This window comes from Staurois parvus, unplaced genomic scaffold (genome assembly GCF_062004578.1).
Source record: "Staurois parvus isolate SC_StPar_1 unplaced genomic scaffold, SC_StPar_1.0 ptg000011l, whole genome shotgun sequence".
Taxonomy (NCBI): domain Eukaryota; kingdom Metazoa; phylum Chordata; class Amphibia; order Anura; family Ranidae; genus Staurois; species Staurois parvus.
Window position 1 is genome coordinate 12,574,321 of NW_028317807.1, and position 19,331 is coordinate 12,593,651.

At 43.4% G+C, this 19,331-nt stretch overlaps 1 protein-coding gene across 4 annotated transcripts in view; it reads left to right on the forward strand.

Moving 5' to 3' along the window:
- PARD3B (par-3 family cell polarity regulator beta) overlaps positions 1 to 19,331 on the forward strand; it is a 1,797,179-nt gene that overhangs the window by 657,927 nt on the left and 1,119,921 nt on the right. For all 4 annotated transcript variants that reach the window (XM_089670923.1, XM_089670934.1, XM_089670945.1 and 1 more), the window contains one exon: positions 18,104 to 18,185. In XM_089670923.1, the coding sequence (XP_089527049.1) occupies positions 18,104 to 18,185 (82 nt within the window). The remainder of the gene's footprint in view (positions 1 to 18,103; positions 18,186 to 19,331) is intronic.

Genomic DNA, 19,331 nt, shown 5'->3' on the forward strand with positions numbered 1-19,331 from the left:
GGTGTCATCCTTTTTCCATATGGGGTACCACTTATACGTGGACAATTTTTATTCAAGCGTGCTACTGTTTAGACATTTGTACTGTCACAGAGCTGGTCCTTCCTTCCCCATCCTCCAGGTTTGCCGGCTGCCACCCTTCTGTCCCATCCATGCTGGGACTTCTAGTCCTCTTTGTCCCTGACACAGGCAGACCTCAGCAGCCCCTCACCCCCTGGCTTGCAGCCTGGCCTCCTGCTGAAGGAATCAACAAACAGGCCATCTCCTCCCTTCCCCCTCATGCACGAATTCCTGGGCTCCCTGGGCAGGTCTGGAGACCTGAGAGACAGGACCCGTTGCCATGGTAACCCGATAGGAAGTATCCGGTTACCAGCTCTATACTTAAGGGTGAGCAGAAAACCCCCCGTTGTGTTCTCCTGGCTGCGTGTGTGAGGGAAGGCTGTGCTGAGGGCCAGCTTCTCTCATCCCCCGTTCTCCCCCTCATCTACTGGACTGTCTGTGCTGCCTGGAATCCCTGCACTGTGGAGGGATCTTCTGCTGTCCCCGTGCATCTGCCTGGATCTATCACCTACCTGGACTTAACCCCTTGTTCTCCGTGAACCTACCTGGACTTAACCCCTTTGTTCTCCGTGAACCTGCCTGGACTTAACCCATCCCTGCCTGGAGCCTCCTGTGTGGACTAACCCTGTGGATTACAATACCCCTGTTGTTCCATATTGCCTTCCAGAGAACTGTACTGTGTCTGGTGTGGATCTGTGGACTAAAGGAACTGTTGTCTGTGCCCCAAAAACCTCCCCAATAAAAGCACGTTGGATTCCGTGCAATCTGTCTCTGTGTGCTCTCTGGTTCTCTTGACATGTACAATCTAGGAATTGGTGCATGTGGCACCGTTCATGTGGCACTAATCGCCGGGGCTTCCCTCAACGGCTTGTAGATACCCGTCTTAGAAAGGGGGAATAAGCCTGCTTGAGAAATGAGGATGTAATTCAGCTGCAGCACCAACTTGTTTATTCTGACAGCAACAGGGTCTTGCTCTCAGAATATACATAAGTAGGTGTGTGCAGTGCTGTTGGATGAGATTTTTCATCCGCAGTTAAAAAAAAGAGCATATATGCCGAAGCATGGGGGCCTGGAGTGGCCAGTGGGTGGATGGCCCCTATGGTTCGGCATATATATTTTATTATATTTGTTGGCACATTTCATGTGTGCCCACCATTAGAAGTGGGTGGATGCAGGACAATATATTCTAATGGTGGGCATACCACATACTTTTTCTAACAGAGATTTTGTCTCTTTTTTTCATTCAGCCCACAGGCTGCATAAAAAATAGAACATAGCATATACGCCCAGCAAGGACCTTCCATGTACTGGTATATCACTGGACTTGAGTGGTTATACCAGGATTATGCCTGCAACTGCAGGCATCATCCTGGTATAATTTTTTTTTTCATCCGGCGATTGGTTTTCATGTAAAATCAGTCCTAGTGGCTAATTAGCTGCAGGATTGCTTTTACAAGCAGCGAGAGAGGATGCCCCCCTCCCCTGCTGCTTTCCACGGCCTGCTCGGGCAGTCCTGTGCCATCGGGGGAATCTGAGAATGCAGCTGGTGTTTCTGACAGCTGACCATAGAGCGGATTGGAGACCGGAATGGTGCCAAACATCTCTATAGTCTAAGAAATTGGAAGCTATGAGCATCGTATCACTTCAGTTTCGCAGGATATAAACAGCTTCATTTGTAAGTTGAGAAAGCATCTGATCACACTGATCTTGGTGAGATTAGATAATGTAAGGGGAGAGGAGATATCTAGAGTCTGATAGACCCCAGATTTCTCAAAAAAGAATATATGACAATGCCCATTGAAGTTATAGGGGATATTTGCATTCCCTGTGATAGCATCAAAAGTGATTAAATAAAATGAAAGGGACAGTGTAAAATAATAAAAAAAAATTTAACTTGAAAAAAAAAAAAAGCACCTTCGCCCCACCCCCCACACGCGCACCTGCGTGTGTGACCATTGACCCTATGCCAGTATGTAAACAGCGGTTGCACCATGTATGTGAGGTATTGCTGCAAATATCAGATCAAGGGCAGTAATTCTAGCACTAGACCTCCTCTGTAAAACTAAAATGGTAGCTTGTAAAGGCTTTTAAAGCGTTGCCTATGGATATTAAAAATGTATGCAGTTTGTCACCATTGCACGGGGCATGCACAGTTTTAAAGCATGTCATGTTTGGTATGTATTTACTCGGCATACCATCATCTTTTATATTTTATCAAATAGTTGGCCAATATATTGTGATGTTGTGCATTAAAAGTAAAAAAAATATATATTTAAAAAAAAAAATTTGCATTTGAAAAATCGAGTACTATGTGACATAAAAAATTGCAGTACCCCAAAATGACACCTCTTTGGAAAGTAGACACCCCAAACTATTTGCTGAGAGGCATGTTGAGTCAATAGAACAATTTTTTTTTCCACAAGTTTTTGGAAAATGACAAAAAAATATATTTTTTTACACACAATTGTCACTTAAATTATGTATTGCTCACACATGCCAGGGGTATATGTGGAATTACTCCCCAAAACACATTCTGCTACTTCTCCTGAGTATGGGGATACCACATATGAGATACTTTTTGGCAGTCTAGCCAAGTACAGAACCCCAAAATCCAATAAGCACCTTCTGGCTTTTAAAGGGCTTTATTTCCTCATTACACTTCCTGACTACCTATCACAGTTTCGGATGCCAGGATAACACCAAACCCCACCAAATGACCCCTTTTTGGAAAGTAGACACCCCAAGGAATTTAAAAAAAGGCATGGTGAGTATTTTGCAGATCTCACTTTTTTCTCCCAAGGCATTTCAAGACCTCCAAAACTGTGATAGAAAGAAAGCTTTATTTGTGTGAAAAAAGGACATAAATTGAATTTATGTACAGCATTGCGTGACCACACAATTGTCAGTTAAACTAGTGCAGCGCAGTATAGCAAAAAATGGCGCAAATTGCAGTATCTATACTATAGTTTGTAAACACTATAACTTTCACACAAAGCAATCAATATACACTTATTGGGATTTTTTTTTTTTACCAAACACATGTAGCAGAATACATTTTGGCCTAAATTTATGACTAACTTTTAGTTTCCTATATATTTTTTATAGCCAAAAGTAAAATATATAGTTTTTTTCAACATTTTTGGTCTTTTTTTGTTTATAGGGCAAAAAATAAAAAGCGCACAGGTGATCAAATACCACCAAAAGAAAGCTCTATTTGTGTGAAAAAAAGGATGTAAATTATGTTTGTGTACAGCGTTGCATGACCGCACATTTACCAGTTGAAATAATGCAGCGCTGAATAGCAAAAAAAGGCCTGGTCAGGAAGGGGGGTAAATACTCAGGAGGGCAAGTGGTTAATCTAGTCAAATGAGTGAATCTAAAAAAATACTACATTATGGCCACTAGATGAAGCTGTCGATCATAGGAAATAAGTACTTTTTAACTATGATTGTCAGCTCCATGTAGTTAGTAGCCATTATGCAATATGTTCCAAATTCACACATTTGACCTGGAGAGAAAATAGCCTAATAGCATTTGATTTTGTCCCATTCACACAGAACACAGTTTCATAGGACAAATAGTTCTATTTTTAGTTTTTTTATAAATGCATTCCTTACAGTTAATTCTGTAAATGCTGCTTTTATAGCTATAATCAACACCCCGAGATTTAATAAAAATGACATTCTTAATTTAGCGGAGTAATTACACTTTTGATATACCGTATTTTTCGCTCCATAAGACGCACTTTGTCCCCCCAAAAAAGGGGGGAAAATGTCAGTGCGTCTTATGGAGCGAATATGGAGTGGCCGGTCTGGGCCGCTCAGCTCTTCTCTGCAGCAGGACCTTACCTGATCCTTAGTCCAGCGCTCTACAGTCTTCCCGTGCCAGCATCTTTAGTGTGGGAATCTGGCTGTGAGAGCCGGGTGCCCACTGCGCATGCGCGAGAAGTGCTGCGCTTTCTGAATGGCCCGGCGTCCTCTGGGACCTATCATTGTGTCCCAGAAGACGCCGGGCCATTCACAAAGCGCACCGCTTCTCGCGCATGCGTAGTGGGCACCCGGCTGTCACAGCCAGGTGCCCACACTAAAGGGAGGACAACTCCCGGACGTGGGAGCTGGTACCTGTCAAATTCAGGTACCCGCTCCCCCTCCCTCCCCAAAGGTCCACAGTCTCTGGTCATCTCCTGTACTGTTTACAGTCTCTGGTCATCTCCTGTACTGTCTGCAGTCTCTGGTCATCTCCTGTTCTGTGTCCGCAGTCTCTGGTCATCTCCTGTACTATGTCCGCAGTCTCTGGTCATCTCCTGTACTGTGTCCGCAGTCTCTGGTCATCTCCTGTACTGTGTCCGCAGTCTCTGGTCATCTCCTGTACTGTGTCCGCAGTCTCTGGTCATCTCCTGTACTGTGTCCGCAGTGTCTGGTCATCTCCTGTACTGTGTCCGCAGTCTCTGGTCATCTCCTGTACTGTGTCCGCAGTCTCTGGTCATCTCCTGTACTGTGTCCGCAGTCTCTGGTCATCTCCTGTACTGTGTCCGCAGTCTCTGGTCATCTCCTGTACTATGTCCGCAGTCTCTGGTCATCTCCTGTACTATGTCTGCAGTCCATTGGTTCAGAATATTTTTTTCTTGTTTTTCGCCTCTAAAACCTAGGTTCGTCTTATGGTCAGGTGCGTCTTATGGAGTGAAAAATACGGTATTTTGTGACTTCTGTATTTGATTCTTATTTATTCCAAGGCCTTAATATTTTTATTTCTGTTGATATTGCTTTGCTGATATCTTTTTCACTATGTAGACTGCATAAGATGACAATGCCATATTGTGGATTCAGCTGTCATTTATTACAAAACTAACAATATAAAAGAAAATGTGTGTAGAGAACCATCAATAAACCTTGTGGATAGATAATCTGATAATGATTGCTACTGTTCTGAGTTGAGAACTCCATTAAATTACACTTAGTGTCCATCTTTATTTGTAGTCATTATATAGCATGCATTGTGCAGTTACCTGTATTGTTTTATTTGGTTTGCTCCAAAATACGCTACCATTAAATTAATGATTGGTCAATTGGTTCTAACTGCTAAATATCATATATAAGCACATTATTACTATGGTGGAAAATATAAAGTATTTCTATTATGAGAGGATTTTGTTTTGTTGTTGCTGTTGGTTGTCCTTTTGTAAATCATATTTATTATATACTTTTTGATTATAGCTAAACGTATATTCTGCTTACCATCTCTAGCAGTTTTCTGACTTGACCATGTGACTTCTGGTTTGAATGCAAAGGAGAATACTTCAAATTGTCCTTATCAATATTACAGAGTTCCTCTGAGCTAGCTGTTGCATTGACAGATAGTCTATCAAGTGTATCATTCTGCAGTGGGATGGTGTCTTGGTAAGCTAAGGCTCTGCTGGCTAATATTTTTCAAAGAGGAGCTATAAACAGTAGATAGTTATTTTAAAATTAAATAATTTTAAATATAGGTGTGAATTTCTCATACCTAGCATATTGAGGCTCAAACATCTTTATGTTGTTTCTCTTCAAAGAAATTATGTTGATTATTATAAAGGAGTTTAATGCCTAACTCGACTTTTCATACTACATAGAGTACATTATACCCCATTGAAACTCCACTCTTGGGGAAGAGCAGTATCCCCACTGGGCCCTAGATGTGCCATAACCAATGGATCACTTATGCACATGTTGTGGTGCTGCCCAAAATTACATCGCTGTTGGAAATCTTCTTTTGATACTTTGAATTCCCTGTGGTAGTAATGGACCCCAAATTCGCCCTATTGGCCATCATTACAGAGGGGGTGCTATCTGAAGAAATGCATTTAATGTGGACACGGTCTCTTTATTTGACCTGTAGTCGCATATTACAGAAATGGATCTCATACACACCCCCTACACTCACCCAATGGCGTGAGGCCATTACTTTCATATTATGCAGAGAGGAGCTTACTTATAAACAGAGGAGATGCCCAAATAAATATAAAAAAAATATGGTCCTGGTGTCTGGAATCCAATAACCCATCCCACCTACCTTATTCCAAGGGTGAGGAGGCGGATGGCTGAAAGTAAAGGTAGAGCCAATGTGTTGTGTGCGTACGTTGTGGAGTTTGTCAGATAAAAATTGGGGTTGGAGATAAAAATAGCAAGCAAATTTTAGTAATTGGTATGTAGCCTTACTGGTTGCTATCCACAGTTATCGTCTCTTTTTCTCTGATGACTGTTGACTGTCTTATATGTACTGCACGATATGGAAGAGACATTATGCCTTATGTAACTGTCCAGCATATCCACCTACATGCTAGATGCTATGTTCAGTATTTGGTATGTGAAGTGTACTATTCCTCTTTTTCTATATATTCTATGTAGTGTTTGTAATTTTTCTTTTTTTTTGTATCTTTGAAAAAATCTGATTAATAAAAATTACCTGATTCAAAAAAATAAAGGATTTATATACCAGTTTGAACATCTCTTTACAAAATTAAGGGAGACAGTACTGTTTGTGACCGCTTACAATCTAAAGGTAAGAGCAAGTGTTACAAAAGATAATATCTGTTTAGGGATGAGTTGTTCAAAAAAGTTAAATTAATTTGTTTGTTAGAGGAAGGATAGCCTTGATTAAATGGATGAATTTTCAGAGATTACCTAAAGGCAGACAAAGTAGGGGACAGCCATGCAGACTGGGATAGGGAGTTGCAAAGGACGGGCTAGACTCTGGAGATGTCCAATACGCAAGCAAGGAGGAGGAGAAAAGGACGCTAGAGAGCAGGAGGTCTTGAGAGGAGCTAAGAGGATGGTTTGGTTTATATATTGAGATATGTTTGTAGATGTAGCTGGAGCAGAGTTGTTTATGGCTTTCTAAGATGGTATTGTTTTGAATTGCATGTGTTGGGTGATTGGACATCTATAGAGGCAAAACAGATAGCAGACAATGAACAGTTGGTAAGATGGGTGAGTCTGGCAATATCATTCACGATAGACTGAAGTAGTTGAGGCAAGAGTTGGCAAGTTAGTGACTTAATAGCTTAGTGGTGGTGTTGGCTAAAAAGGGGAATATTCTGGAAATGTAATGGAGGTGAAGATGGCAAGATTTGGACATTGATTGGATGTAAGGTTAAAAGGAGAAGTGGGAGTCTAGGATTACACCTAGCACCCTGCTATAAGGAGAGGGATAGGCAGTCGTAATATTATTCTCATTGGAAAACTGTAGCCAGTGGACATGGGGGGAGGTGGGGGGGGGGCTTAGGGAAATAAGGTAAGCTACTTGTTTTTTTTTTTTGTAAAGACTGAGTTTTAAGAAATAGTTTGAAATCCATACTGAAGTGGCATTTACTGAAGTGCATCCATCCCCCCTCTCTCGGTTGCACTCCTGAACGCCCGCTCGGTCTGCAACAAACTTACTGCCATCCATGACCTCTTTATCTCCCGCTCCCTTAACCTCCTAGCCATCACCGAAACCTGGGTACAGGCCACTGACTCCACCTCCCCTGCGGCACTCTCCTATGGAGGTCTCGTCTGGTCCCATATACCAAGACTGAGCGGTCACAAAGGTGGTGGGGTCGGCCTGCTCCTATCACCGCTGAGCACCTTCCAGGTCCTCCCTAATCCTCCCTCCCTAACTTTCTCCTCCTTCGAGGCTCACTGCATCCGGCTCTTCTCACCCACCCCCCTAAGGATCGCAGTGATCTACAGGCCTCCCGGATCCATACCCCGCTTCCTGGATGACTTCGCTGCCTGGCTTCCCTTCTTCCTCTCCTCTGAGCTACCAACCATCATCCTCGGGGACTTCAATATCCCCATCAATGACAACAGCCCGGCTACTTCCCAATTCCTCCACCTAACCTCCTCCTTCGCGCTCACACAGCACACTCAATCCTCCACCCACATCATTGGGAACACCCTGGACCTCGTCTTCTCCCACCTCTGTACCCTCAACCAGTTCTCTAACACCCCCTTCCCTCTCTCCGACCACCACCTCCTCACGTTCTCCATCTCCCCTTCCCCTAACTCCCCCCCCCCAGAGCGCCAAACCATCACCAGCCGCAACCTTCGCAACCTGAACCCGGCCCCCCTCCACTCAGCTGCCGACCGCCTACACGACAGCATCCTTCCACTGTCTTGTCCTGACCTAGCCACTAACACGTACAACGACTCACTATCAGCTACCCTAGACTCTCTGGCACCCCTAACCACACGCTACATCAAACCCAGACCGCTCCAACCATGGCAGAACGACCACACTAAATGCCTCAAACGTCGCAGTCGTGCGCTGGAGAGACTATGGCGCAAAACCAGGTCCCCCCGTTCATTCTCCCTCTACAAATCTGCCTTCCTCACTTACACCTCCTCCCTCCACGCCGCCAAGCAGGCTTACTTCGTAAACCTGATTAACACCCTCTCCTCCTGCCCTCGCCGACTCTTCTCCACCTTCAACTCCCTGCTCTCTCCCCCCCCTCCTCCACTCAGTACCTCACTCACCGCCCACGAGATTGCCACTCATTTCCACAATAAAATTGATGCTATCCGTCAGGACATAGTCAACTCGCAATCTACCTCCCCACCTAGCCTCCCCCCCCTATCTCCCCCTCATCTCTTCCCTCCTCTGACCTCGCAACCGCACTGCCCCCCTCCACACCCAAGACCCCGCTTACCGTAACCCCACCAGCTCTGCACTCCTTCAGCCCCGCTACCACTGAGGAAGTCACCAGGGTCTTCTCTGAAGCCCGCCTCACTACCTGCCCCCTAGACCCTATCCCCTCTCGACTCCTCCAGTCACCCCCCTCTTCCCTCATCTGCTCCCTCACCCACATCTTCAATCTCTCCCTCTCTACCGGCGTATTCCCCTCCCCCCTAAAGCATGCGCACATCACCCCCATACTCAAAAAGCCCTCCCTGGACCCCTCTGACCCAAACAACCTCAGACCCATCTCCCTGCTTCCACTCACTTCCAAACTCCTGGAGCGCTTAGTCTACAACCGCCTAAGCGCCCACCTAACTGACAACAACCTCCTTGATCCACTACAGTCCGGCTTCCGTCCCCTACACTCCACCGAAACCGCCCTCCTCAAAATCACCAACGACCTACTTACCGCCAAAGCCAAAGGCGACTACTCTGTCCTCCTCCTCCTGGACCTCTCCGCGGCCTTCGACACAGTTGACCACCCCCTCCTCCTTAATAAACTATTCTCCCTTGGCATCAGAGACACCGCTCTCTCCTGGTTCTCCTCTTACCTATCCCGACGCTCCTTCAGCGTTTCCTACAATGGTGCCACCTCCCCTTCCCTCCCCCTCTCTGTTGGGGTCCCCCAGGGCTCTGTCCTTGGACCCCTTCTCTTCTCCATCTACACCTCCTCCCTTGGCAAACTCATACACTCCCACGGCTTCAACTACCATCTCTATGCTGATGACACTCAAATTTACCTCTCCACCCCTCACCTCACCTCCACTTTCTCCGCCCGCATCACTCACCTCCTAAACGACATCTCTGACTGGATGTCGCTCCATTTCCTCAAACTCAACCTCTCCAAAACCGAGCTTCTCGTCTTCCCTCCTGCCCGCGCCCCCCCCCCATCCTATCCATCACTACTAACATCACCACCATCAATCCCGCCCCGCAAGCCAAAGTCCTTGGGGTCATTCTGGACTCTAACCTCTCCTTCCAACCTCATGTCAAATCACTGACAAACACATGCAGGCTCCACCTCCGCAATATCGCCAAAATACGCACCTTCCTTACCCCAGACACCGCTAAACTACTTGTGCACTCCCTGATTATCTCACGCCTTGACTACTGCAACTCCCTCCTCACCGGCCTACCCCAGTGCAAACTCTCCCCGCTTCAGACCATCCTGAACTCAGCTGCCAGACTCATCCACCTCACCAGCCGCTCCACCTCTGCCACCCCCCTCTGCCTCTCCCTCCACTGGCTCCCTATCGCCCAACGCATCAAATTCAAACTACTCACTCTGACCTACAAAGCCATTCACAACACTGCCCCTAACTACCTCACCGACCTGATTCCCAAGTACCACCCTACCCGTACCCTTCGCTCTTCACAGGACCTCCTTCTATCTTGCTCCCTGGTCTCCTCCTCACACGCACGTCTGCAAGACTTCTCCAGGTCCTCCCCCATCCTCTGGAACTCACTACCCCAATCCATCAGACTGTCACCTTCCCTCCTCACCTTCAGGCGCTCCCTGAAAACCCACCTCTTCAGGGAAGCCTACCCCACCCTCACCTAACTGCTGCTCTCCTTCATTCCTCCTACCACTCCATCCCCCACAGCCACTTCCTCCTGTACCACTACCCCCTCCCTCCCAGATTGTAAGCTCGAAAGAGTAGGGCCCTCTTACCCCTCGTGTGCTGTTCGTAGCTGCTGTAATGTTTCATGTATTGTCCCCCCCTCTATTGTACAGCGCTGAGCAAACCCTTTGGCGCTATATAAACTCAATGTAATGTAATGTAATAATGTAATGTAAGAGGATGTTTTATTCTTTTGTGGGAGGATGCATAACCCCTGGCCTCTGTCTGGACAGTGCTGATTAGCCCTGTGCTGATCACATGCACCCTCCCAAGAAAACAAATACAGCAATGCACTGCAAACTGAACAGCCACAGAGCCCTTGTTCTAACTGGAGATATTTAGTAGACACTGGAAGAAGGGGAAAATCAGAACAGTTAGGATCAAACATTTGTTTTACACAATGCAGAGTATTAACCCCCTAGGTTCCACAGTGAATATAACAAGCATGCTTTACTGCATATACATACTGATGTTACTGTTGTGGGTTTAGTAACACTTTAAGGATCACACCTTTTGGTATTGCAAATTTATAAATGTAAAAAATGTGCTTAATACAAACATGCTCAATAATGACATGACACTACCTAGAGTGCTACATTTACCATTAGAATAGTTATGCATTAAAATATATCTAATCCCAACACTAATAATATTTTGCAGCTTACCAGTCCTTAGGTGTGGTGGCTGCATTAGTTTTCATTTTTGGAGTAAGATCATTTTCAGGAAGTACAGAAAATCTGTTTACCTTGCCAGAAAAGTGATGTCCTTTTTGCTTCCTGTGAACTGAAAAAAAACAAAAAAAACTGTTGCTTCTTGCTTTTGTAAACTGCTATTCTCATCATTCAACCATGAAGTGGAGATGAAAAAAGGTAGACAATGGAGAGGGAGTGCAGCCACAAAGGTACAGGATATGTGTTATTTGCAGGATTATTAGGTGGAACTAAAGGGAAAAAAGCCTGAAAAAAGAAAACCAATGCAGAAATCTCAATTAGAAACTGGTAAGGTGAAATATGTAACATTTTTATTCTTTTGTTTAGATCTGCTTCAAAGCTAATCTACACTTTTTTATATACTTTACATTGTTGGCCGAGTCAGAGGTTGTGACATCATCTGCCCATTTCATTGATAGAATACATTGCTTTCTCTGAATGGCTAAGCATCACTGTGGTAGCCTCTACTGTGTTCCAGGTCTGAGACTGGAAGTCTTGGCTCACACCCGGAATACAGTGCGGTATGCTGTATGTAGCCGCAGCTACATACAGTTTATACCGCATACCCAGCGGCCTCACAGGTTAATGAGGGACATAGTTTGTTTGGGCTAAGCTGTAATTTATATCAAAAGGTGGAGATCAGCTTTAAATAAATTGAATTCAGATATTAAACAAAAGTTTCCATGTTACTGGAAACTGGGTACTTTGCATTTTGTAACAAATGGCAAACTGTACATCAAATGGCAAGCCACATTATTTAGAGGGAAGTGAGCGGAGCACTCCCCTTGCAAATGTTATTATTTCATCTCTGAAAAAGTGCAGCATACAAAGAGGATGAGAAAGGTATTTGAACAATTAATGTGTAGTCACACATTCCCCAGGAAAAATTGTGATGTAGAAGGATTTTTACATTGCTGAACTCACATCTTGTGGTGCTATATCAATAGATACTTGGATGTCTTTTTCTAAACTTTGTCAAATTCTTAGACAATAGGCCCATAGATGCTCTCACTTCTGCCTATGGATGACACCACAGCCTTCTCTGGCTTTTCCTATGACCATGTACTGCTCAGAATATCTAGTTCTGATCCTTGTATCGTTCTATATACTACTTTCCCTCCAGCACATTTGTCTGTCACTGAGACTGTGTTCATGAACATGCTGCCATTGGCAACCTTCAGTTGCATTTCCATGAGAATATCCCGTAGTTCTCTTGGCGGACTCCTTCAGGAAAGCCAGTGCCTGATTTCTCCACTTCAGGTCACTGGCACTATACTCCTCATTGATCATGGAGGCTAGCTCCATTACATGAACCCCCTTTTCCCCACAGGCCTCCCTGGTGTACAGTTGTCAGACTAGGCCCTGAGTCTTGACATGTCTTTGCCCCTTTTTTTTAGGATCAAGGATCACTGGGTCACATGCTTTACTAGCTGAGCAGTCTTCTGATCGTGCATCTGTAAAATAATTGATCTGGACACCGATCAACTTTAATGCAGGTCTAGTGCTAGGAAAGTACACACTGCCCTCAGTTCCCCTTTTACGTGCTTGTCTCCTTCCAGATGTGACCTGTATATACCTTAGCATGTGTCTGCTCATCTCACCAACCACAATCAATTATGTAACTGTTTACAGAGTCCACTGATATTCAAAGGTTAGGCACATTCCATCCTCTAGGTTGTGCACTTTTCCTTCCCGGTGCACACAAATCGCCCCCCCTCATACTCTGTAATCTATGCTGTGAGATAATTCTCAACCTGTGTGATAAGGGAACCCTATCCTAGAAATGTTTCCTATTCCTCATCTAGCAACTTCTTATGTAGGATTGACAAGACACCTAGTCCTTGCTATCTGGGCTGTTTTAGTTAGACCTTTTATATCCTCATCATAAAACTTTCACTACACACTCCTTGTGCAGATGCTCTTTTTCTGAACTCAACTTTTGCAACTTTCTGTGCCCCTCTGGGGCCTTCCTTAGGTGCTCCTGCCTATTCAGAGCCCTTCCTTTGTGCTAAAAGGGGCCCTTTAAATGACCTTTTGTAAGAATGGTATTTTCTTCTCTCCATTATCCCTAATGGCAGTAGTTCTGCTTTGCCCCCCCCCCCCGGTATTCTACCTGGGACTTATTTTCTTAAAGTGGTTGTAAACCCATTCCATCCAAAATAGAAATTAAAGGCAACACATTTTTGTATAGATATAAAAAGCATTATACATACCTCTTTTCCCCTTTTTTTTTGTTATAAGTGATCACCTGTCCTCTGTTTTCAGCTGCATAAGAGCTAGGCGAGGAGAAATAGCAGAACACTGATCTTCCCAGTGACAGGCTGCGGAGAGCAGGATGAGTTCCCAGGATAGCTAGAGAACTGACCATGACGTGGCACCTAGTGTGGCCAATTTTTAATAGAAAAGCAGAAGGACTGGAAGGAACACCATGTAATTTACATAAACAAAGCAATACAAAGAGAACAGAATACTGTAGCAATGGTACACACAGAGATGGACGTGGTCATCCATTTTGCTCCAACCCTCCATCCCTCCATCTTGTATCTCTCTCCCCTTTTCCTCATCCTCCCTCCCTGTCTGTTGAGTGACATGTGGTCTGTTTGATGCAGATCACAGGCAGCAGACTCAATGGGAGGGCGTCATGGCTATAAATCCCACAACTGAGCTGGGGCCCTGATGTCTACCAGACTCTTGCTAGAAAGGGATCGTAAAAGTGTAAACCAAGTCCTTCACGGAGCTCAAAAGATCCAAGGGGTCGTAAAAACAGACTTACATTTAAATACTCACTTTTGCATATAAGTTTATATCTTCACATAGGACATAATTACCTAAACATGGAGCACAGATTCGGATAGCTAACTTTGATACAAATCACCTGATATTTTACACCCCCTAGCTGGCATACACAGAAGAGCAGAAAATTATATCTCCTGAACCCTTCAAGCAGTTGTCTCATGTTTCATATGTAGACGTTCCGCCGGTGATTCTGAGTATTAATCTACTAGTGACCAGGCTGCCGAGAATAAGTTATGAACCATGACATCAAATGTGAGAGTTTTTGGTCATAGCTTAGGTCTCCACCTACAGCTCCCTCCCCCAAAGGAGGCAATTGGTTTACTGCTCCAGGGAGACACCCTGTGGAGTTACTAGAAAAAGCTAAGCTAGGCTGAGTAAAAGTAAGAAAAGAAGTTGAAGATTCTCCCTTTAACATCGAAACTGACAGTAGGAGATAAGAAATCCTTTTGGCTCATGAAATTTGAAGCTGCTTAACCCAAGGCTTTTTGGTAAGTACTTTATCTACCTAAACTTCTTTCTGTTATCTCTTTGCTGTGCTATTGTTCTCTGTATATTTTTATATATATATTTGGCTACATCTTTTTCTGTAAATATTTTTATTGCACCCTTTTGACCTTTTTAGTAATAAATCTTACTTTCTGAAATTGTTGAACTGTTTCTAAAGCCCTTTAATGCAAACTACGAATTCCTGCCTCTGAAGAACGCTACTGTGTGGGTGTTTTAAACTTTGGTATATCTCTGCCTGCGGTGACAGTGGTATACCGACGGTTATTCAAACATCATAGTGTTATTGCTGATATTGCAGAGTTTCCTCTTTCTCTGTACAAAAAGGAGGTGGTGGGTTAATTGCGTAATTAACCTGACCCAGTAACAATCGCGCTCAGGCTGCAGATACATCGATTGTGGTCCATTAGCTGGAAAATCATTTTGTGCAGGTTGCAGCTGGGCTTGGCATTGTTAGGCACATGGCAGCACAGTTTTAGATTGGCTGGTCCTTCGGTCACGAGTTTGGTGAGAAGGGCTGGTGGTCTGACGCCACGATCGTCACAGATACTTTTACGTACAACTGTATCGTGCAGTAGGTACATATCAGGAATATAAAATGTTGGGTTTACATATTATTTAAGCTACATAGGATAAAATATTCTTGTAAGCCATTCCTTCCTTTCCTGGGGCTTTATCACCTTCCTTGACAATGTCATTCTCCCTTCCTCCTTCCTGCTTTGAGAACATGTTAAACCCATTTACCATATGCTACCTGCCATGTATTACCTTAGCAACTGATCCTTCTTCTGTTTCTCACATGGTGGTTCCTCTAGGGGATTCTTCTCTCTCTTACCACCCAGCTAGGTGGTTAATTTTCTTTGAGGCGTTTACCTCTTTCCCTGCACCCATTCCTCCTGGAGTTTGGGATTCTTGGGTCCTTTACAGCATTTAGTCCTTCTCATGGATTGCGGTACCACTGTTTGTTCTTCTGTTCATATTTTTAAGTTCTTTTCTTGGCAGTTTTTTCGAGTGTCTGATGTATCATGCTTCAGCTATAAGGCGCTTCTGCTGTTGTTCGAGTCTGATGACCCTTCTTTTTCTTCCTGTGGGTGTGTTGCTGAAACTTTGGCTGTTTTGTTGTACACCCCTTGATCTTTTTCTAGTGGACATCCTGTGGTCTAAGAGCCCAGTCCTGTGTCCTGTTCCCTACTATTAAGATAATAGGAATTTTTATGTACCTGTAAATTCCATATCTTGAAGTACAGTACAGGATATAGGTCCCCCTCTTTCTCTGTGATCCCCCTACTGCTTCCTAAAAAAGTGGAGTCTTGCAGAGTGGGCGGAGTATATAGGTACACTGGGGGGGGGGCTGTTCCCAGCAAAGCTTTTGACAGTGTCCTGTTACGTGAAGGTAACAGCATATGACTCATGGATTATAAATTAACTACTGTGTCCATACTGCACTTCAAGATATGGAACTTATAGGTACATCAAAATACCTATTTATTGTTTTACATGCAGACACATGAATGCTATAGCACAGTATCTGTTACCTTTTGTGTGTAATTTAGAAAATATCACAGTTAAACTGCCAGCCAACAAAACTTGAAATAGCTGCTATGTGTGGCCTTAAGGCTGATCTACTTTTGGGAGAACATATTGAATTTAGATTTGTGAAAATGGGATCTCAGCTGTGTTGGCAACTGGTCTTGGTTACGTTTTTAAGATAACGCTGTAGGCTCTGTATCCAGATGGAAAGGATGCACAGAGGTTTCTGGTTTGTCAGATATTCTGTTATACATAAATGTAAGTTATATCAATAGATAAGATGTTGGCTAAAAAAAATGCCAAGCCTACAATCAGAGCACACTGGAAGATTTAGATCAATAATAGCATTGAGTTTGTTTAAACCATGATGGTCTTTATTTTTGAAAATCCAATCTTTATGTTTCTGTATAAATTAACTTCATAACAGCTGGGAAATAATGTCCTGAACAATGTCATAACCTGTTAAGTATTTATTAAACCCACACTCCTCTGAGTAAGCCCTGGCTGAGGAGAAAATATGTCAGTGCTACCTGTGGCTTGGCATCCACAGAATGTCTGTGCTCTGACATGTAGGCGGTAATGTACCAAAATGGTACAGTGCATCAGGCACTAGAGGTGCTCACATACCCACATTCCAGTAAAGTGTTAAGAATTAACAGTACGCTGAATTTATGATCCTAAACATTACTTGGGACATGGTATATGACCATTGCCCACATTAAAAGATTACAGTAGTGCAACACAACCTCGAAGGAGCCTCGTGCATTTTTTTTCCACAGGCTTCCCCTTGCTTTGCCCCACAGCCAGGCACAATGTATTTCTCCAGCCAAATACACTCACACACACTTCTGCTCGTTGTCTTCAATTACCAGACTGGGGTATATTTTGTTTTTGGAGTTTTATGTAGAACTGAGGATAGGGGTGGGAAATTGTTGTAGAATACTCCAAAATTAGAACTATTCACACTGAGGACATCTATCTGATCTCTTGGTTGAACACTTATGAAGTCTTAGCTGACTGTAGATAGCAGACTTCCTTGTAACATATAGCAGCAAGTAGTTAAGGAGTGACCAAAGTCCCTTTTAGCTGTAGTAATAGTTACAGGGCTGAGCTCCTCAGGTATAAGCCAGTTATGACAGACTGCAACCGCCCAAAGGTAATGTAGCTGAGCAAAGTCCCTTTGCAGTAGCAACACTTGGACAAGTTCTTTAGAACACTAGCCAGTGTTCCCTTTCACAGACCAGCGCTGACTGTCAAGCACCAGAGGGGTAGCAAACACAGAGAGTCCCCAAGATCTCTCAGAGCCTGTACTCACAAGCCCAAGGATAGACTGGTTGCCTCCTTCCAATCTTCCAAGAGACTCTCTCCAGTGATACCAGACAGATCTTTGGCAGACAGCTCCCCTCAAGTCAGCTTACTGATGAACCACAACCTGAGGCCACATATATATCAGAATATAAGTACCAATCCCAGCATGCAATGGGACTGCCTTCCCAATTGCAATTGGCCAGGGCTGTATCCATATTCATGCTGTTCATTTGCCTAGACCTTACCCATGTTCTGAAAGGCTCTCATAGCTTCCTGAAGGCAGGCAGAGCACGAGTAGTTCTAACTAATCAATCACAACACCCTGTTAAGCAGAATACCATACTGAATTTTCCTGACAACCTCTCTGGTAAGCAGAGAAACATAGCTATGCTTGACCTAACTATACACATCCTAGCACCGAACTAGGAGGGTGCTACAGTAAAAAACTGTATGATGGATTCTTAGATGTATGTGATTGGGGTACTAGGACGGCTTGAAGATATTCTTTTTCTAGAACCTAAAAGCTATCAGTTCAAGTATGAATTCCATATTTGGAGGCACTACTTTGAAATATCCAGATTGCCAGTATATGTGGTATAAGTCCCTTTCATACAAGAATTATATAGTGCATATAAATATATGAATCTCTGTGGGATATTATGTGTAGTGTATGATCTTTAGTAGCGGGTCTACACACTTACTGGCTAGCTTTTGCAGTAGTCCAGCGACCAGCATATTCAGTGGATATTGCCTAATGGTAAAACTTATGGTGATATACTTTGTGTGATAAAAATTTGGAGCATTTTTTTTTCCATAAAAATAGTAGGAAATGTGTAATAATTCTGCTAATCATTGATATCTCTATGTCTTATTTGATTGCAGGATCGGTCAGAGCCAGGCAGTGTGCTAAATGTTATCCAGGAAAACATTTCTGATCAAAATGGCTTTCATTTCAAAAAGAAAGGTATTGTGGTTTAAAATTCTGTTTTGTTCTAGGGAAAAGGTCTTTGTGTGTAGAGAAAAGTTAGAACAACAACCATTTTTTTTTTTGGGACAAAGTTAAGGCAGTCACCATCAGGATTTACCACCTTGATGTCCTAGTTGCAATGGTCACTGGGCAAGAAGGGAAGGAAAGTATCTCTGGCGAGGGCATGGACAGCATTAAAGCTTTTTCTTAGCGGCATGGGGAAGAGTCAAAACCCCACTCAGGTTTATATGGCTGTCTGCATCACCACATTTGCTTTCACATGGATAGAAGGAGTGGGAACACAGACATCAATAAACACTTGACAAAAGTTCATGACCCTTTGCCCTCTATCCAAAGCTAATCAAGTTTTTTTTTTTTTAAAACAAACTTCAGAAATTATGCTTATTTTGTGAAAATTTTGAATTTATATTTATCTTGTGTTTACAAAATCATTAATGCAAAATGATGGCGTAGCTAGGTTTTTCAATGACTATAATGACTGTTAATTTTTTACGTTATGTTGATTTGGTTTCACCAATCCTATGATGACCTGCAGATGGAAAGGACTGTAAAAAAACAACCCCTTAAATCTCTACATTCAGTACCTTGGAAATATTGTTTGGATTGTACATATTATTAGGTTAGTCTAGGTTCACACCTAAGCGTTTTCCACAGCGTTTTGCATGTTGCTGAATTGCACAGTAGTCATTTAACATGATTTCCTATGGGACACATTCACATCTCTGCGTTTTCACCCGGTGCATTTTTTGGAAAGGGTCAGGGACTTTTTAAAATATAGACTTCAATGGAGGCACTGCAGAAAAGCATGTAGTGCATTTTTGCAGCGTTTTTGATGTGTTTTGTGTTTTCCGTTTTAATCTGCCTAGCAACAAGGAAGAAAAAAAAAAGCAAAACGCAGCAAAAAAACTTCAAAACCGTATGTGCAAAATGCACCGCAAAAAGCACTGCAGAAATGGATCAAACGCAAACTGCATAGGTGTGCACCTATCCTTACAGAGACCAAATAAGTGTGGTATCTCACAATATGTTTTTGAGGCCACCTCAGAAATCGTAATACTATATTTAATAGTATTATTTTGCACATGCTAAATGTTACTAACACTGCAAGAAAAAAAAAATCAA